This window comes from Callorhinus ursinus, unplaced genomic scaffold, assembly GCF_003265705.2.
Source record: "Callorhinus ursinus isolate GAN/ISIS: 27379988/994484 unplaced genomic scaffold, GSC_fseal_2.0 scaffold16, whole genome shotgun sequence".
Lineage (NCBI taxonomy): Eukaryota > Metazoa > Chordata > Mammalia > Carnivora > Otariidae > Callorhinus > Callorhinus ursinus.
In genome coordinates this window covers 8,642,383-8,658,183 of record NW_027397078.1, presented here as the reverse complement: position 1 = coordinate 8,658,183, position 15,801 = coordinate 8,642,383, and the positions used below count along the sequence as shown (strand labels likewise).

Here is a 15,801-nt window from a genome sequence, read left to right as displayed (position 1 = left end):
TTTATGCTGAAACCTAAGATTTGAATGCTAGTGTTTTCAAGCTTTAATAAAGTATATACCAATTCCAAGTACCAAACATATCAAAATTCATATTCATGGGTTTATTCTTAAGCATCGAAAGCAAATTCTGCTCACTGAATCCTATTTTGATTTGCACGAGGCATTCAGAGATAAGTTATAATCAGGAAAAAAGTAACCACTGAATGCATCGTGTTTTAAAAAATACAATTAACGTTTCAAAACCACACTTAAAAAGGAGAATACCCAAAAAGTTTACTCTTTTCATAAAATTTGAGACAGTATTATCCTGCAGATAAAAATACATTTCTTGTATATACATGTAGATTTCTACATGAAAGAAAGGACTCAGCTCCCGATAGAAAAGGGCTGACCCTTGATATAAAGACATGTTAGATTGCCAAACTGATGTGATTCCCATTGTAAGGAGAACCGAAAACCGAAGGATAAAGGTAAGTTAAAGGAAGGATAAAGTCCAGTCACCTGCTCCTGAACAGCGGTAGAGCTGGGCGAGAAGCAGGGGATAACAGTAGAAATAAGACACCAAAGAAAGGCAAAGAAGGCCTCGACTCTGACCAGAAGTGAATGGAGAATCAAGCGAAGTTGAGAATAGATATGACATAGCTGCAGTGAGATGCTTGAAATTAGAATTTGGTAGTTGATAGTTAACAGAAGCTCAAATCACCTTAAAGTGGACTTAGAGTGTCTACAGTTTACTGGAGAGCCAATATTCCAGTGACCAGATAACTCAGTACAGTATTATCATATAAAAAACTTTCCCAAATAACATTAGGTCACCAGAAGACCTTTGCTTTTGATCACATTCTCTGAAGCTTAAAAAAGTCCCTGACTCACTGGGAGAGACAGCACGGTGCTCCAAAAAGAAACTCTGCTGAGATGTGTCAGTTACCAGAAACTCCACTTGACCCTGGACGGGCACTGGATCTTGGATTCTTCAAAGTGAGGGCACTGTAACCAGGTTTCTTCCAAGCAAAACATTTTACCGTTTTGTTGACAATGAATTAAGGTGGGATTGTTTAGAACAACCCCAAGTGTGGTGGGGAAGGCAAGGGGGGAGAAGTTAAGCAAGATAAAGAAATGTCACAGAAATTTCATGCAAGGGTGGAACACTCAAGTTCTAGGTTTCCTAATTCATGCTGTATGCAGAAGTATCCTGTAAACTAAATTTGCCTAACAGAAAAGTTTCCATATCTTCAACAGATGAGAATGATTGCAGTATTTGGGATCCTTGATCAATATGAACTACTCATTGTCTCTTCTCAAAGACGGGTTCACCTTCTTTTTTACCCAAATCCTACACTAAAAGACAACTACGGTGCTAAACATTCACCACCAGTCAAGTTAGGAATGTTCGAAGAAAATAAATTAAACTTGAAACAAAGAAGATGTTTTTGGCCAAATTTCAGACATGTATCATTAGAAATTAATTATTGGCCCCACCAGGTGAAAGATGAAGGGAGGCCAGGAGAAGTCTATAGAGCTGATATACACACAAGTGAGTGTCACTGTTTTTTGTTTTTGTTTTTTTTTTAAACCTAGTTTTATTAAATATTGCTTCTTTGGGATGTGTTTATAACAACTCCCAGAACATTTCATGTAAGGATTCAAAGCGGGCATATTAAAATACAGCTTCAATATAAAGTTTATCACAGTTTTACAGTATTCAAAAATGACAGACCTGCCTTAAAAAACAAAACAAAAACCAAAAAAAGGACTATTACACCCAAAACATAAGAAAACAATTAAATAAACAAGTTTGGCATTTCCATAACTTTATAGTATAAAACAATATTAAATCTATTACTGGCAAGCGGACACCAATGTTTTCCTAGTTTGAAATGTGTCCCGTTTAAACACACTATACAAGTTCACTATACAAAAAAGACTGATGGTCTTTTTGATGAAAGAAGTGCACCCTGAAAATTTTTGCCAGTTTAGAATATTTAGCTCTTAAAGTCAAAAAGTCCTTTTTTAAACTGAAGGCTAAATTCAGATTTTTTTTTTTTTTTTTTTTTTTTTTTTTGCTGTTTTGTCTCATTTGTCAGCCTTCCTGGTTTAAAAACAATAGTGTCTATGGACGCCCACCAGGGGGCAGTGTAAGATTAGCCATTAAATCACGAACAGCTGCAAATATTGTGCATTCACCTGCAACAGAGAAAAATGGTCATTAGCTATTCGCAATACAGGAAAGATGCTGTCAACACACCGGTGGGGGTAGGGATAATTAAATCTAAAATCAGCAAGAACTTCAAGGGTCAAAATAAAAGACTAAACTTTAACTGCACAGGTTATAGGGGATTAAGCGTTGGTGTTAAGTGTCAAATACTTGGTTTTGTTTGCTTTTCTTCTCATGGGGAAATTCTGGGTAAGTCCCAGTTAGGTTTGAATTTAAGGAGATATGCCTTGAGTTTCTCCACTGAAACACTGGAGCATTGAATAAGCCTTTAAAGTTGGGTTTCAAGAGTACTGCCAGTTTATGTATTTTGAATCTAATGAAAAGATCTAGTTTAGATTTATGCATCCGTTACAACATCAATGATGTCCTTCTAATGTTGCTTTAAAAGCCAGACAAAAATGTCTATGATTGCACTGTCCAATAGAACCTTCTGTGCTGATGGAAATATTCTATATGTGCACTGTGGCTCCTGAGTACCTGTCATGTAGCTAGTGTGCCTGAGGAACCGAATTTTAGTTAATTTTAACTAGCTTGAATTTAAATAGCCACATGAGGCTAGTGACAGTTATACTGGGCAGTGCACTTCTATGACATATATCGGAGTTTTCTCAAATGTAAAGGAAATGATCAACTTCTCGAGTTCAACATGAATATCAATTAATAAAGAGAGTGACTTTTCTTAAAAGCACTTCACTGGGAGGGGAGGAAGTGATGGGTTCGGGGCGGGGGGCGGTGAAGTATGGCACACCGACAATCCAAAAACAAGACTTGTTTGGGGGTGGGGGCTAATGACTCATCCTTTCAATTTCCCCTTTGCTCAAAGAACCCAGAGACCCTGCCTCGTACTTCTTGTGAACATTACATAGACTTAAATATAATAAACCCAAACCAGCTGTAAATAATATAAATCAAAAGCTGGGTCCCTTTCCTGGTACGTGGCCTAATGCTACGGTGGCCGCGAACGAGAGAACGGGAGGCCTCGAGGGAAGAATGGCCTTCTGGCCAAGGGCGGGATGTGCAGTGACCCTGTGCAAGCTACTGCAAGCTTCCCTCCAACCGGTACAGAAAAAAAAAAAATGAAACCCCAGGTTTGCCCAGTCTAAGGTAGACATAAAAAAAAAAAAAAAAAGACTAAAAAAAGGAAAGAAAAAGAAAAACACTCCCAAAACATCCCAACAATTTCTCAAATAAAAGGAAAAGTTATATCCTCCTTTTTCCTTTTTAAAAACACATTTTGATTACTGACAGATAGAAAAACGTGTTTGATCCCAAGAGGATCAAAACATTCTTTCCTTTTAATTGTAAATTCCACAAGACATAATGATAATCATCTGCTTGTGAAGGAATGGTCTTATCATCAAAGTTCTACTGGACTGCTACTTTGAAAATTATTTTAGCTTTAAACTTCGATTCTGAAGGACCTATTTTTAGCTGAAAGAAGAGATAAGTCAAAGGATGAAAGCAGAAAACTGTAAGAAGTGGAAGAAGTCTTACAACAAAAGAAGCGTACCCTTCTCTACTGCCCGGTGCATTCCTTGTAAACTCTATGTGAGTGAAAACTTGCCTATGTATATACAATATGGAGAAATAAACAGTGAGAAATATAATTTCTCCCATGATTCCTGTTTCTAGTAAAATTTTAACACTGTGGTACCTAAAAAATGTTTCAGAGAACAACTTTCCCTCATTTAAAAACATAATTCTGTTATCATACTACTCTAAGCAGAAAGCTATAGAGGACTTCCTTAATAGTAGAAATAAGCAAATTTTAATTTAAATTTAATTTCCTTAAAATTAGCAACAAGCAAAATGGAAGAAAAGTTCTCTTTGCTGAGCTTTAGGTTTTGTGACAAAACATTCAAAACTGCCAGGAGTTGTGTGTTCCGTGTAGGCTACCACAGTATGGAAGGGACCTGGTTTACCTGCCAGAAACATTCAGAGTTCCTTGAAAATGTTGTTTGAGAGCTTCATTGTGCACTTGGTGAAAAGGTTCACTTGCACCCGCCTGACACTTATATAAGAAGCCCAAAAAGCAGTGATGCCATTTGTATCAGCTTTTATTCTTCACAAAACATTTAGAAGATACAGAACTTTGAATGATAATATTCTATTCATGATTGAACCATGAAATATGAGAAACCGACATGCATTTCAACTGGTGATGTACAGAGTGGCAGGTATCGATGGTAGGGCAGGAATTCACAGCCATGAAAAAGTCTATCATCCTAACCTACGGCTCTGTGGCAATGTGTGCTAGAAATACAAGCTTCTGGCATTAGCAACTGGGTCAGTCCCAATAGTAAATCACTAACAAAAATGAGGTCCAGGCAGCAGAGACATGGACAAAAATGAAGAACCAGTGAGAAAGGAAGAAAGCGACAGGCAGACATTAAGAGGGCCACAGCAATCAGCGCTCTGTTACTAGGACGGGGGGGGGGGGGAGCGGGGTAAGGAGGGAGCAGAGGGAAGAAGGAGGAATCTCTCAAAAGAACTTTTATAACATATACGCAATAAAATATTATCTACTGGTCATGTACCTTGTCGTGGTGGGTTCATCTCTGCAAACCTCTTCAGAATGTTGCTGACCATCATGGGAGCAGCAACAGAAGAGTTCTGCTGTCTGGGAATGTCTGCCTGTTGGGTTGTACCTGAAGCCATGTCATAAATGATTGGAACTATAATACTAACAGGTTCTTGGGGAGGGACCGATGTTTTCTGAGTTAGTTGAAGCTGAAGACACACAACACATACAAAGAGAATAAAAACGTAATAAGAAAATAAAACATTTGCCTACATTTATCAAAGGTACTATTATTTACTCTATCAGATTAAGATACCTCGGGCATAAGAAAACTAGAGATGACAAGAAAAGTGACAAACAACTGAACATTATGGTTAACGATGCAACCGTGCCACACAATTATCTAGTTCAATACATTTCTGTTATTACTAAAGGAACCGGGAGTACATCACGTCTAAACTGACAATTAAGGAATCTGAGCCTGTGTCTGGCAGTGACGGTTAACTCTGTAGTAATCCAAAAGTTGTTCTATTATCCTTGCATGCTTTTTCCTCAGGGGCCTTGTGCAAGCGTATGCATGCGCGCGCACACCCCCCGCCACGCGCACGCGCGCTGGGTGGTACTTACAAAAAATAGCATTTTGGATTTCAGCACCACAGCAGGTGTTCCTGGGGGTGCAATCGGCGGTGCGCTGGGAGGGATCGTCAGGCAAAACTGGACATTCCATTTTAGCTGTGTTGCCTGGTCAGGAAACTGTTCGTGAAATCATGATAAAGTCATATAAACATTTAAAATTACATTCTAGTAGAGGAGTAGATTCTGAAAGGTCAAAATCTTATTTTATACAATCTATTATTTTTTTCTAAGATTTTATTTATTTGTCAGAGAGAGACAGAGAGCACAAGCAGGAGGACTGGCAGGCAGAGGGAGAAGCAGGCTCCCTGCTGGGCGGGGAGCCCAAGGTGGGACTCGATCCCAGGACCCTGGGATCATGACGTGAGCTGAAGGCAGCTGCTTAACCAACTGAGCCACCCAGGTGTCCCTATACAATCCATTATTAACAGAACATAAAGATGACAGCCTGCATTATCTCAAAGAAAGTGCATACATGACGTTCCTACATGAAAAGTCCACTCCAGACCTATGTGACATGTTCCCCTTTCCTTCCCTCCCACTCCATTAATTCCCAAGGCCTATGGATTCTGCTTCCCTGCTGTCTCTGACATCTGTTCCCACCTCTCTATTTTCACAGATGCCACCAAGCTCCAGGATTCATGACTTCTCTTGTGGCCCCTAACAGTCTCTTCCAGTGGCTGCCTCTCCCGGTTCCTCCATCTACCACTGCCAGGAGAATGTCCTCGAGCACAGTTCTAATCGAGCTCACAAATGTTTAGTGATGTGCAGTGACACATGCTGTTCCCTTCCCTTACCCCGCCAGGACCAAGACCTGGCATTCAAGGCCCTTCTTAACTGGTGCCAACCTAGACTTCCCAGTCTCACTCCCAGCTCCTTCCCTAAAACATACTTGTCAAACTATGTTAATAATTTCAAACTGTATTCTCTGGTATTTTGTTTTGTTTTTAAAAGATGTATTTATTTAGTTTAGAGAAAGAGTGCACGTGAGCAGGGGGAAGGGCAGAGAGAGAATCCCGAAGCAGACTCCCTGTTGAGTGCAGAGCCCAACACAGGGCTCGATCCCAGGACCCTGAGATGGTGACCTGAGCCGAAATCAAGAGCCAGCCATTTAACCGACTGAGCCACCCAGGCGCCCCCCAACTGGTGCTTTTTTTTAGCCACATGAATACTTACTCCTTCAAAAACTCAAATGGATATCTTTTTACTATAAGTACTGTTTCCTCTAGGTTACCAGAGCAGAAAGAAGCCAATGTTGAGACTATTAGCAAAGGAACACTGCCGTCCCCGGTATTAACAGTAAAACACCGACTGGAAAAAGGAGTGAGGTATTTTGAATTACCCCAAACAATACTAAAAACATTTGAACCCAAGTCCTGTAAGCTTGGAAAAATATAATCAGCCACCACCTGGATTCCATACTGTATACTTTCACAGGAAAGAGGAGGAATTCACCTCCCCTGGGAGGACGGATTTTTTTGATAAATGACATTAGGGCAATTGGGGGGCATGTGAAAAAGCTAGATCCACACCTCACATTTGACACCAAGGTATATTTTAAGTGGATCAAAAATTTAAATAAGTAATTTAAAAAATGAATCCATAACAGTATTAAAAGAAGCCATGGGAGCATCATTTCAGTATCCAGGAGCAGGAAGAGTGAATTAAATGTATTTGCTTTTATAAGAGGTAAGCCACTGGTAACTCGGGTTGCCTGTAGGGGAGGGAAACTAGGCAGCTGGACAGGGATAGATGGGAAATTTCCCCCTGTATCACATCTTGATCTCAAGTCAAAAGATACAGGAGGACTGTGTTACCTATTCAAAGATAAATAAAATCTTAAAAAATAAGAGTGTAAGAGAAAAACGGAAGTACATAAATAGGTGAAAACCAATAAATACTGCTCCCACCAACTCCAACCTCTTCAGAGACCTTGCTATATACAGAAGTATGCATTTCACTGTAACTTACCAGCTCTAGCTTCATAATATGCACACAGTCCCTGAGGATGTGTGTAGGAGCTCCTAACAGCTTGGTGAAGGCTATTAAAGTATTGGCTTTAAACGGCGGTCCTGCAACCTACGGGGATGAATAAAGCAAGTTACTCCGCATTCTACTTTGACTCTTCTCTTTTGTTGACTGTATAGGCATACCTTGGAGATGGGAGTTCAGTTCCAGCCCACCGCAATGAAGCAAATATCGCATGAAGTTTTCTAGCTCCCCACTCCCCAGTACATATAAAAGTTATGTTTATTTACACCATACTGTAGTCTAGTAAGTGTGCAATGGTATTATGCCTAAAAAAATGTATCTATCTTAAAGAATACTTTATTGCTAAAAAATGCTAACCACCACCTGAGCTTTTAGTCACAATCATAGAGCACCGTCATAACGAAAAAGTTTGAAATATTGTGGGAAGTACCAAAATGTGACAAGGAGACATGAAGTGAGAAAATGCTGGTGGGAAAACGGCCCTGCCAGACTCGCTCCATGCATGGTTGCCACAAACCTTCAGTTTGTAAAAAAATACAGTATCTGTGAAGCAATAAAACGAGGCATGCCTGTATTAAAACTATGCAATAAGAAACACATACTCTTGTTTCAAAGAATTTCTCCAAAACTTGAAGTTCATCGGGTTTCCACTGTCCTGCATTTTCAGGTGTCACTTTTAGCTGAAGTGTTTGGTTGGTTTTGGGACTAAGGGCTACTCTGCATTTCAGGGCATCAGTTTTAAACATGATCACTCCAGGTTCGTTGGAATTTATCAGCTGCAGCTGTAAAACATGAAGGATGCACCAAGTTAGACAAGTAAGACAGAGGAAATGGAAATGTTGCTCAGAGAACTGTTTCAGAGGGAAAACCACTAAAAGGTGATACCCGTTCCCAAACAAAAATATCTAGGCACTGAGCACCATGAACTGCTAACATCCCAAAGAAGGAACTATACATTAGGTGCCTCTCAATGGAAGAAGAGAACACAACCTATGGAATATTCTCGTAAAGTAACAACAAACTTGAGCTGGAATTCGGTAGTTAGATCTGCAGGGTGGACCAATATTATAGAAATGTGAGGGTCACAAGAACATGTTAAATAATTCCAAAGGGACGCAATCAGCAAAATCCAGACTGTGAGAAACTCGACAAGACAACGGATATAGTTGCTTCAACAATAAAAGGGACTTAAAGGCTTGTCTGGGTTCTGCTTTAGACTGTAAAAACCGTGACAACTTGGGAAATCTGGACACCAACTAGCTATCTGATGATAAAGAAATTGTCTTCATGGATGAAACGATGTCTGGGATTTGCTGTCAAACCACCTGGGGAAGGAGCTATAGAATAAACATGACTGACAGGGAGGGGTTCACTGCTGGAAGGTAGGTGATGAGAACACAGAAGTTCATTATACCCTCTTATACTATTATACTCTCAACTTTTATATATGATTAAAATTTTCCACAAGAAGTTTTTAAAAAAGGGCACAGTAGAAGAAAAGAATAAAGAGTACCATTACAAAATGTTGGATCTGGATTGGGACCTTACACTGGCCCAGGGGTTGGTAAATTTTTCTGTAAAGTAATGGAGAATAAATATTTTAGGCTACACGGTCTCTGTCGCAACTACTCAATGATGCCATCGATGTTGAAAGCTGCCATCGACAATACATAAATTAATGGGTGTGACTACGTTCCAGTAAAACTTTATTCACAAACAAGTGGTGCGTAGGACTTGCCCTCCCCACCCCCCACTACAGGGCCAGTAGTTATTGACCTCTGCGCTCTATCGTAACATACTGATTATGCAGATGAACAAAATGAGGTTCAAAGAGCTGAAAACTTACATGGCTTGTAAGTGGCAGAGGGAGGGTAGATCACAGGTCTCATAATAATCATTTTATAAAATGCTAATTTATTCAACTTATGTTAAAACCTCTATTATTTTCAAATCTGAATATAAAGGTTGCAAAATAGCTTGGTGCCATCCATGGAGTAGATATTTCAAACATTCACCATTCTACCTCATTAACACATACATATATCAAGAGTTATAAATAACTAACAGGTACTGAATAATACCAAGACATTATGCTAAGGGCTTTATATGAAGTATCTCGAATTCCCACAATTGTTATGAGTTAGGTAAATACTATTATCTACCATTATCAAAAAGGTAAAGGGATTTGCCTAAGCTTGTACTAGCTGGTGGCATGGTCTGGGTACAAACCCACAGAGTCGGACTCTGGAGCTGGGGCTATCAACTCTGAACTATCTCCTGAGGGTATCACCACAGGACACAAGTCTTTTTCTGACTTTTTCTAAATCAGTTCAGTTGTTCATGAATTTAAAGAGTTTTCAACCTTGTGATCATAAATAATTTTATTTCAATGGAGAATCCGATTCAAAGTCAGCCTGCCTGCAAGGGGATTCCAGAAGGCCCATAGTTGCTTGTACGCTACTCTCTGCAAAGGCAGATCCTGGGAGCATTTGTCCCATGGCACTGTGGGGACCCTGTGGGACCTATCTCTGGGCCCCTTAGCCATAGCACAGCAAACCATAAAACGCAGGAACATGTTAACCTAAGAATGGAAAAGAAAACAGTGGAGTCCGTTTTTAATGCCAGAGCAGGGTGGAAAGCACAGTTCCAGCGAGCTAGTTAAAGGAAGTGAGGGAACATCATTTTAGTTCAGATGCTGTTCTGTGGGGCAACTTATCAGCACCCGCCTTCAACAACCACCACTGAGGAGTTCACTAGGTACCCATACCGTTTCTTGTTGAATAATTCTTTGAAGGTGCCGTCTCATGATGACCGATCCAAGGAATCTCTCAAGCGGAGAACAAAGATAACTACCTGCCAGGCCAGGCACAAGGCCTGGTGTTGGAGAGGGCAGCAGTAAAATGTTCAAGGCACTGTGAGTGAGGATGGTAGGTATGGAGGCTGCCCAGGAGCGCTGAGGTAGTTTACGAGGTGGAGGCATGTTTGTTGGCAAAGTTTGGGAACCTTTTGGGAAGGAAAACATGTCATTTCAGTATCAAATACACACGGTCCCACTGTCCTGTTTTGCTTTTATTATAAATCTTTGATACTCTAAAGCAATCCATACTGTTTTCGTTACTCCTTGTGGCATAACAATCATATGTTAGCTTCCTGTTAGCAAAATGGCCAGGGTTCTTCTCCCTGTAGCTAGGTTCCTTACAAAGTGACTTTGGAGCAAGCCCTTATAGAGGGACAAGTCTATTTCTCTTCCTGGGATCTGGGCTGGCCCTGTGACTTGCTGTGACTTAAAGAATGCAGTGGAAGGGACATGGTATCGGCTGCAAACTTAGGATTTCACTCACGTTCCTGAAACCCCATCCAGCCACCAGGTGATCAAGCCTGTGATCAAGTATGAGACCACATGGAGCAGAGGAAGCCACACCGGCTGGGGCCATTTTAGACCAGCCAGGCTCCAGCGCACACAGGAGCTGACCACAGACACATGAGTGAGCAAAGCAGAGCCTAGAAAAATCACCCAGCTTGGCTTAGCCCAAATCGCCGTCCTATAGAATGGTGAGCTAATAATAAGATTGCTCTTCTAAGTCATTAAACGTTACCTGGCAAAGCTAACTAACATATGTGCACAATTCTGTTCTGTGTTAATTTGTACAACTTTGTCAGTTAACTTTAGGCGTCCCTCAAGGTCTAGTTTTGCAGCTAAGTTAGTACACATAACAAAGGTACTGGGGCTCACCTCACAAGACTTCTGGAGGAGACATTTCCCTTTCTTACATTTTGCTTTAACTGTGCAAATTAACTATCGTTAACCAATTTACTAAATGGATTAAAGTTTAAGTTCTTAAGGATCCCCATTTAACAAGTAGGTCACAACTTCAAATGTGAGGATGGAAAAAAAAACAGGTCATCTGGAGGTTAGACTAAAACCAACACAAAAATGGTGATGACGCTCACTTGTTCCAGCTCGAGGGGAATGAGAAGCATCTGGAACTGGAGAATGTAGTGATGGATTGGCTGGTGACATTCCAGGCATGCGTGTTGCTGGTGAGGGGCCGGACACTTGAGGAGACCCTGGCCAGTTCCCGGCTCGTCCACTTGGTGACACCATAGTGTACGGAGAACTAGGGTCCAGGGTTCCTGTAAACAAGTGAACAGATAGTTTTCAAAACCTGTATTTTAATAACTGAAAAGTACTTGATAGTGCTGAAATGCCCGACACTTTACAAGGCGATCATTTTATTTTTCTTTTCGCTATTTCACTCAAGTATGATGCTTCTTCATATGGCACATCTGAATGTCTCTTTTGTATAGTTTACCTACTTTTTAACATGATACAAAATTAGAAAAATACAGAATGAGAAAGGATAAAATTTACCTTCACACAAGCTTCAACATGTGCAATGTGTTAACAATCTACTTTACACTATGCAACAACCTACTATTTTCAAAACCCATTTGCAAACGTCTTTGAAAATGTTAAGCAAAAAAATCTCAAAGCTCACTTCAGGGCAGAAATCTTGTATTTTTCAAGTAACCCTGACAAATTATGTTTTTCATTCTACTCAAGGTTGAGGAGAGGGAAATTTTCCCTCTTCTTTCTTTAGTAAAGGCTACACTGACTGAGAAATGAACCAAGAATCAAGTTTTGAAAGCAGCAGCTTCCAGGGGCGCCTGGGTGGCTAATTCGTTAAGTGTCTGCCTTCAGCTCAAGTCATGATCCCAGGGTCCTGGGATCGAGCCCTACATCAGGCTCCCTGCTCTGCGGGAAGTCTGCTTCTCCCTCTCCCACTCACCCTGCTTGTGTTCCTTCTCTCACTGTGTCTATGTCAAACAAATAAAATCTTAAAAAAAAAAAAAAAGCAGCAACTTCCTGAACAATTTGATATTTAAATGTCATTCCACAGTTACCCTTAACGTATTATTTATACGCCTCTGTAACCAAAGGATACTGAGAAAATATTTTTACCATATATCAGAGAGTAAATGATCCTAACTTAAAAGTCTTATAAATTGGTAAGAAAAAACACAGGAACACATAGGCAGGCATAAAATAAGAAATACCAAAGACCCATGAGAGAAAAAAGGTTTAACTTCATTAATAATCAAAGAAATGCACATTAAACAAAAAGATACCATTTTTCACCTATCAAAATGACCAAGTTTTCTGAAAGTCGTAATACCCTATGTTGGCAATGATGCAGGAAAACAGACATTCTTGTTCGATGCTAGAGGAAATTGGTACAGCCTTTCAGGTGAGCAATTTGCAATATGTTTCGAAAGCTTTAGAATTTCTCAAACCCTTTGAGACAGCAATTCCATGTCTAGGAACTTACCTAAGGGAATAATCATGTGAGCAGAGATGATACCATCTTCAGTTGTTAAAACAAAAAAAATGGAAACATTCTAAACATATAATAGAAGGGCAGTTAAATTATGTTATGTCAAGACAAGGGAATACTATGAAGCCATTTAGTATGACGATGTAGAGTTTTTACTGATAGAAATGTCCCTACAAATATTAATAATAGACAAAACCACAGACGCTACACAGCTGTAAAAACTGAGGAAGTCCTTTATGCTGTGATTTGGCACGGCATTCAGGAAAAATAGATGAAAAAAGTAAGGCACTGAAGTATGTGTAAAAGGAGTGAGAACACTTACAGGCATCTGCTTGTGTATGCAGACAACATCTCTGCAAGGACACATAAGAAATTAACAAGACTGAATGCCTCTGGGAAGAGGAATTGGGTGGTTGGTGGCATCAAAACACTCCCCTGGCTATCTCTTCTATTCTTCAGTTGAACCAATTCAAAATAAAATTTTTGAGTTAAAAAGCTAAAAAATTCAAGTCTCAAAACTACATATGGTACAGTCCCAATTGTGGGGGGAGGTGTTTGAGAGGAGAGACAAGCAGACAGGTGGAGAGCAACAGAGAGGCGAGCAGGCAGGCGAGCAGGGCGTGCGTGATGGGAAGAGCAAGGCAGAAGCGAGGGGGGAGGGGGAGAGAGTCCAAAGCAGACGGACTAACTGGTAGATCTCTGCGTGGTGGGATGAGGACAAATTCATTTTCTTTGGCGAGTTCCCCAATGAACAAAGTGCTAATTTTGCAATACGAAAAGAATTTATTTACCAGAAAACTACTTCCACATCAAATTCTTATGCTATCGCGGTTTCCATGTATGGACTCACCATGTGGACTAGCAAAACTGGCCCCTGGTCCTATTGAGATTCCATGCGAGGATGGGGGAGGAGTTGGAACAAATGACGCTGGTGAAGGGGCCCTCAGAGCCCCACTGGGGGAGCTGGCAGCATGCAGATTTCCTAATAAAGGAAAATAATTACAGATGATCTTGCAGGACACATAGCATGTCCTGGCCAAGAACCTCAAGTTAAGACTCTCTCTACAGATTAAATAAGTAGTAAAGCTCCCTTAAATAGCACAGAGAAAATCTGAAATGATTTTGTTACTGAAAAAGAGAGAGAGATCAATTCCATGGGGCCCAACTTCTAGCTCTTATATTGACCTGAGTTTAAAAAAAAAAAAAAATCCAGTGTACTTTTGTGTTCGCTCATTCACTCTTTCAGCAAGTGGGCATGAATGTTAATTTCATGCCAAGCAATGCTGTAGGCACTGGGGATGCAGCAGTTGACAAGAGACAAAAATTCCTGCCCTTGCGGAGGTTTCTATTCTAGTAGAATGAGAAAGACAACAAATGTATGTCAGGTAGTGATAAGTGCTATGGAGAAAACCAGGGCAAGGAAAGGGGGCAATATCATGTAATGGCAGAGGTGGGTGCCATTCTTTCTGTAAGGCAACCCCAGAAGACCGCTCTAAGAAGGGGGCATATGGGTAAGTGAAGGGTAAGGCATGAAGATACCCAGGGGGTAAGAGATTCCAGGCCAAAAGAAGAGCTAATGCAAAGGCCCCAAAGGCAGCAGCAAAAATAACGGGAAGGGGGCCAGTGTGGCTGGATCAGTGGGAGCCACGGGGAAGTGGGAGGCAATGAGGAGAGAGAGGTGGCGGTGGGGATCCAGATCACATGGGGACTCAGAGGCCACTCTAAGGACTTAGGGTTTACCCTGAATGAGATGGGAAACCACTGCAAAGTTTGGAGTGAAGGAGTCATAAACTAGCCTGTGTTCTGGAAGGATCACCCTAACCATTGTGTAAAAAACAGACTATAGGGCAAGGGCAGGGAAACCAGTTAGAGGCAACAGTAATAATCCAAGTGAGAGATGGTTAATGGCTTGGGTGAGGGTGGAGGCTGAGGAGGGTTAGAGTCTGGATAAATTCTCAGTACAGAGTGGACAGTATCTGGGACTGACTGAAGTGGGTGTGAAAGAAAGAGGAGTCCAGCAGGACTCTAACAGCTCTGGCCAAGCGGCAGGCAGGAAGGGGCTGCCGTTTCCGGAGTTGGGGTGGCAGGGGGCAGGGTGCGGGGGGGGCAGGTGTTAGGAGTTGAGTCTCAGCCATTGTCTACCCATCTAACAAGGGCATGCCGACTAGACATCTGGAAAACACAGGACTCGAGTTCAGGGGAGAGGTCTAGATGGCAGATATTAAAAAACGGAGAGCAGTGAGCTTAAAGATGGGATTTAGCCACAGGACTAGTTTCAATTGAGGATCAGGAAAGGGGGAACCATGCTCCCCAAACTATGAATAAATGCGACACAGAGACACTTGCTACATTACCATCACTATCCTCAGTATTCACATGTTTCAAATTCTCTACTACCATCTAAGAGAATTTCATATTCTCTACATTCTATACCTAATGCAGTGCCTTACATGCAGTATGTTCATCAACTCGATAAACCTTTGAGTGTCATGTTTAGATATTCAGCTGTGGGTTTGCTGTGGGGATTAAATGGATAAAGTGCTCAGAACACGGCTTGGCACACAGCAAGCACTATATACCTGTCTGCTACTATAATTATTTCAAAATCAGTATTTCTACTTCCTTCTACATAAAACCTCACTCATATCCTAGAGACACATGCCCCTTGGGTTCTCGGCCCACATCTCCTGTTTTGCTCCTTGCTCCCTAAGCAGCTCCTTCTCAGGCTCCTACACCTGGGAAGCAGCTGCTGGTACTCCGCAGGGGCTGAGCTCACCCACCCAGCCCAGCCTTCAGTGACCTTCAGTGACATGACAATAACTTCCAAATCTTCATCTGTGGTTCCACCATCTCTGCTGAGCAGGTAAGGGGTCATGTACTCAAGGAATCTGATACCCATCTTCCTTGCTAGACGATACGCTTGAGAGCAGGACTGGTATCTGGCTTGCTGCTGCATCCCCAGCGCCATGGAGCATCTGGCCCCGGGCAAGAACTTAAGCAATACCAGCAAATTGTTCATTAAAAGTAAAAATTAGGCATCCTCAAGCAATTTTATAGTGCACTTCATGGGGCTGCCTACAGAGTCATTTTGTTTGGACAAGCAG

General features: G+C 41.2%; 1 protein-coding gene across 2 annotated transcripts in view; it reads right to left on the bottom strand.

Moving 5' to 3' along the window:
- MED14 (mediator complex subunit 14) overlaps positions 1-15,801 on the bottom strand; it is a 72,970-nt gene continuing 57,169 nt past the window's right edge. Inside the window, exons 24-31 of one of the 2 annotated variants that reach the window (XM_025857399.2) lie at positions 13,548-13,679; positions 11,313-11,495; positions 10,129-10,364; positions 7,964-8,143; positions 7,341-7,448; positions 5,364-5,489; positions 4,753-4,945; positions 1-2,184 (exon numbers count right to left, since the gene is read on the bottom strand). In XM_025857399.2, the coding sequence (XP_025713184.1) occupies positions 2,111-2,184; positions 4,753-4,945; positions 5,364-5,489; positions 7,341-7,448; positions 7,964-8,143; positions 10,129-10,364; positions 11,313-11,495; positions 13,548-13,679 (1,232 nt within the window). In that variant the 3' untranslated portion in view covers positions 1-2,110. The remainder of the gene's footprint in view (positions 2,185-4,752; positions 4,946-5,363; positions 5,490-7,340; positions 7,449-7,963; positions 8,144-10,128; positions 10,365-11,312; positions 11,496-13,547; positions 13,680-15,801) is intronic. The other variant, XM_025857400.2, reaches the window with a different exon arrangement.